Source organism: Limulus polyphemus, unplaced genomic scaffold (genome assembly GCF_000517525.1).
Source record: "Limulus polyphemus unplaced genomic scaffold, Limulus_polyphemus-2.1.2 Scaffold3312, whole genome shotgun sequence".
NCBI lineage: Eukaryota > Metazoa > Arthropoda > Merostomata > Xiphosura > Limulidae > Limulus > Limulus polyphemus.
Genome location: NW_013668922.1, coordinates 22027 through 26731, shown reverse-complemented (window position 1 = coordinate 26731; position 4705 = coordinate 22027). Strand labels below are relative to the sequence as shown.

At 33.5% G+C, this 4705-nt stretch overlaps 1 protein-coding gene across 1 annotated transcript in view; it reads right to left on the bottom strand.

The window, feature by feature from the left end:
- LOC106469114 (programmed cell death protein 5-like) overlaps positions 1 to 4705 on the bottom strand; it is a 35672-nt gene that overhangs the window by 9650 nt on the left and 21317 nt on the right. The window contains exon 4 of the mRNA XM_013929569.2: positions 2679 to 2750. Coding sequence (XP_013785023.1) covers positions 2679 to 2750 — 72 coding nt within the window. The remainder of the gene's footprint in view (positions 1 to 2678; positions 2751 to 4705) is intronic.

Below are 4705 nucleotides of genomic sequence, written 5' to 3'. Positions count from 1 at the left end.
GGATTGAGGAGTTTGAAATGAATTACTCCTTTGATGTCCCACCAAATGCAAAGTATCACTTTCTGTGGATAGAGTCTAAGGTTTTGGGGTCAGAAGTTGTTTTTTGTCTAGGACTGAGTCATTGTTTTTGGCATTTAATATTTGCCTAGAGAATCCATTTTTCATCACCAGTGACAATTCTGTCCAAAAATGGTTCACGCGCATTACGAACCAGAAGAAATGAAGCAACGTTCACACGGAAACAGTTGATCATCGGAGAGTTTGTGAGGCACCCAAACACCGTCTTTTTAGGAGCTGAGAAAATTTGAGATGCCAATGACAACAGGGGTGAATGTAGAAACCAACAATCGAACCAATGCACATGCTAACAACGGTCCCACTCGTCATTAATGGACTTGGTAATCCTGAGTTTTCCAACAAAGTTTAGAGCGATAATAAATAAGTTGGAACCATGTATAGGGTGAGACGATTCCTAGAAAGTTGTGATCTATTCAAGTTAACTACAGACTATACTTTAGAACCCCAAGTTTCAAGGAGCATATGTATTCTTTGAGAGTCAGAATATGTTTCTACCTGGTGGTGGTAGGCTAAATCATGTAGTTCCAACAACTGTGGCAGACAATGCATAGCTGTCCCTTCACATAACTGAGAAGTAAACCTCCCTGCATGAACCACAATGTCAGTGAATGGAGGGAACTAAGTATTCACTCTGAGACTTTTCAGCCATTAAGAAAGGTTTGTTTTGAATTCTGCACAAAGCTACATGAGGACTATCTGTGCTAGCCATCCTTAATTTAGCAGTGCAAGGCTAGAGGGAAGGCAGCTAGTCATCATCACCCACCACCAACTCTTGGGCTACTCTTTCACTGAAGAATAGTGGGATTGACTGTAACATTATAATGCCCTCACGGCTAAAAGGGCGAGCATGTTTGGTGGTACGAGGATTCGAACCCGTGACCTGCAGATTGCGAGTCGAACGCCCTAACCACCTCGCATGCAAGGCCTACAGTTATATTAATGTTTTGCTCATTTTTTGTTCAGGCAATGCAAAATATTTTGAGCCACTTGTACTATATACTAATTATTTATCATAATGACACTGATAGCTCAAGGAATTTGGATTGGAAGAGGCTACCTGTTTGAATATTTTCCCATATAAGCCATAACATCACTGATTAGACTAGACTTGTCTCAAACCACACAAATTAAAACAAATTTCCTCTCTCATCCATTAAGCAAAGTTGTATATTTAATAAACTTCTATCTTGACATTCATTGATAGCATCAAAAGTGAATATACACAGAACTTGTATCTGTAGACTGTGTATGTTTTGCTGGCATCTCTGTATAACCTGACTGGCCAGCAGGCGACATTAGAATATCGTGGATGATTATTTCAACTTATGTGAGTACTTAATACTGTCAGCATTTTAAATCAAAAGCTGTCAAAGTGTCATGCCGACTTGTGTAGGTGAAATGCTTTCCAAAAAAGATTTGCATACATACTTTGAAACTAGATGTAAATATCAATGGCAGTTTGATGTCGGCACCACGTCCATGGCAATGTCGCCCACTGTAACTTAATATATTATAAAAAAAAAGTTATAATTATGTATCGTTTGGTGGGATAGGGATTCGAACCTGTGACCCTCAGATTGCGAGTCGAGTGCCCTAACCACCTGGATATGCTGGGTCCATTAAGAAAGGTGAAGGCTCAAAAACAACTGAGACCCAAAACATAACACACTTTATAGACCAACTGAAGAAAAGGAGACTAAAGCTGCTAATTCTAAAGCGTTCTCCTGATAAGCCAAAAGAATAAAGGAAAAAAGTATCTAAAGTATCTTTACATTGTCCAGGATTGCCCTCAATTGCACCCTCAGAGCTCCCTAGAGGAACACCACCAAACCGAATATATGCCTCTATCTCGCTACGAATAAGATCACTGACAGTCTCAACTGTGAGTGACTCCCCCTCAATTGTTCAGCAAAGCTAAATATCAGAAGTGGGATAAGATAAGATAAGACCTAATTTGCCTCTGTGCCGGAAATAGTAATCCAGGAATTTTTTTTTTCTGCAAAAATCAACTAGGTAACATGAAAAATGCTCTCCAATGGTCATAGTACAGAGAAACCTGTTAGTGAATGCTTTGTCAAGAAAAAGTGAATGAGGTGCTTATATACGGTGCCGGGATAGACGAAGCACTGACACAGGCGGAGAATGTCACAAGACAAATATTGCCAAAGGAAATTAAGTGGGGTATAAATAACTATAGCAAGCAAGAAAAAATCAGATCAATGCTTAGATGGGCAAAGGAAGAAACTCTGGCAGTCAAGTAATAGCTGTAGTATGAGAGGAGGTATGTTTTGGAAATACAGTCTTCCTAGAGAAATAGAATAATTTTCATATATCAATCTTAAGCACTATCAGGAGTAACAACTACCTTGAGTCAATGACCACTTCTTTCATTGTTTCTTCAGAAAGCTCAAATATAACCAACAACAAGACAAAACCCCTCAAATTTGAAAAACAAAATATGCATTTGTTCTTAAAAATGTAAGGTCAGGTCCTTGCCTTTAAAATAATACTAATGTCCTTGCCTGTACAATGATACTAATGGAGTTACCTTTACAATGATACTAATGTCCTTGCCTTTACAATGATAATTAAGTCCTTACCTTTACAGTTGTTTTCTTTGTTGTATGTTCACTAACTTTCTCCAGCAGGTTTTTGAATTCATTCTCATCAAGCTGCAGAGAATTAAACCACAGTAAGATTTCCATGTAAGAATAAATGTACAATTAATTAAACCAGTGTAAGACTTCTATGATAGAACAAACATACAGTTAAACCAGAGTAAGACTTCCATAATAGAAGAAACATACAATTAATTAAACCAAAGTAAAATTTCTATGTTAGAACAAAAATAGTTATATTGATGAAATATTACCAAGGCGTATAAAAAAAAAAAACCTCAAATGTTGCATAGTTAATGGAAAATGTATGACAAATGTTTGTCTCGTGTAAAGAATAATTACAAACTAAAAATACAACATGACCACAAAGGTAATAACTTGAATCTTCTGGATCATTTCCCAATAATATATTATTGAATAAGGAATGAATATCCTGAACCTCTGGCCAAAGTTTTAGAACTATGATAAGTGTGAAACACATTGCTGTACATGATAAGAAAGACAGTTTGTCATAACATTAATGATTTTCATTATTACAAGTTGGATTAAAAAATTAAAGAAATGGTTAATTTCTAGTTCAGTGAGAACATTTTCTGCATGAAATCATTTTTTCTTTACCTAACCAGAAAAGACAAAGTCTACAAGATACTTCTGTTAAAGGTAGGAAACATCAAAAGCTTCTGGGTTTTCACTCAAGTTTCACTATGTCACTTAGAGTAAGGAGGTAAATGTATAATAATAAATATATATCCAAGTGATATATATTTAACAAAACAAAAAACATTTTAGGCTTAAAAGAAGTTTCAAGACAGTACAAAGCACTAAATACTACTTTCATTAAAAGACAAGACTAAAAATAAGAAATTCTTGAATATGAAGTAGCCAAATATGATATCATAGTAACAAACACAAACACTATAAAACTACTTAGGCATAAAATAAAATACTTGAAGTTTGAACCCCATGGTGAATTTTTAGACCTAAAAATAGGGTCTGATTTAAAGCAAAATTTATAGGTTTTTGAGTATTATAACAAAATCTGAAGTAGCTATAGTTAATTTGTATTATAATCACAGACATTAAATACAGGATAGATGCAGTTACAGGTGTAAACACAAGATAGAAGTTTGGGGAACATACAAGTTACAAATAAATGTGTGAAGAAAATTTGCAGTCAAAAGCATATATACAGTTAAAGTAAATACAAGGTTGATGTCAAGTGATTACATACAGTTAGAGTAAATACAAGGTCGATGTTAAGTGATTACATACAGTTACAATAAATACAAGGTCAATGTCAAACGATTACATACAGTTAGAGTAAATACAAGGTTGATGTCAAGTAATTACACGAAATTAAGGGAATAAATGCAAAATTAGATATCATGTGAATATATCAATATAAATTAGAAATCAAGTGATTGCATGTAATTATGAATAGAAATATAGGTTGGATTCAAGTGATTACATGAAATGAAAGGAACAAATATAAATTATAAGTCAAGTGAATACATGAAAGGAAGAAATATAAATTAGAAGTCAAGTGAATACATGAAAGGAAGAAATATAAATTAGAAGTCAAGTGAATACATGAAAGGAAGAAATATAAATTATAAGTCAAGTGAATACATGAAAGGAACAAATATAAAATATAAGTCAAATGAATACATGAAAGGAACAAATATAAATTAGAAGTCAAGTGAATACATGAAAGGAACAAATATAAATTATAAGTCAAGTGAATACATGAAAGGAACAAATATAAATTATAAGTCAAGTGAATACATGAAAGGAAGAAATATAAATTATAAGTCAAGTAAATACATGAAAGGAACAAATATAAATTATAAGTCAAGTGAATACATGAAAGGAAGAAATATAAAATATAAGTCAAATGAATACATGAAAGGAACAAATATAAATTAGAAGTCAAGTGAATACATGAAAGGAACAAATATAAATTATAAGTCAAGTGAATACATGAAAGGAAGAAATATAAATTATAAGTC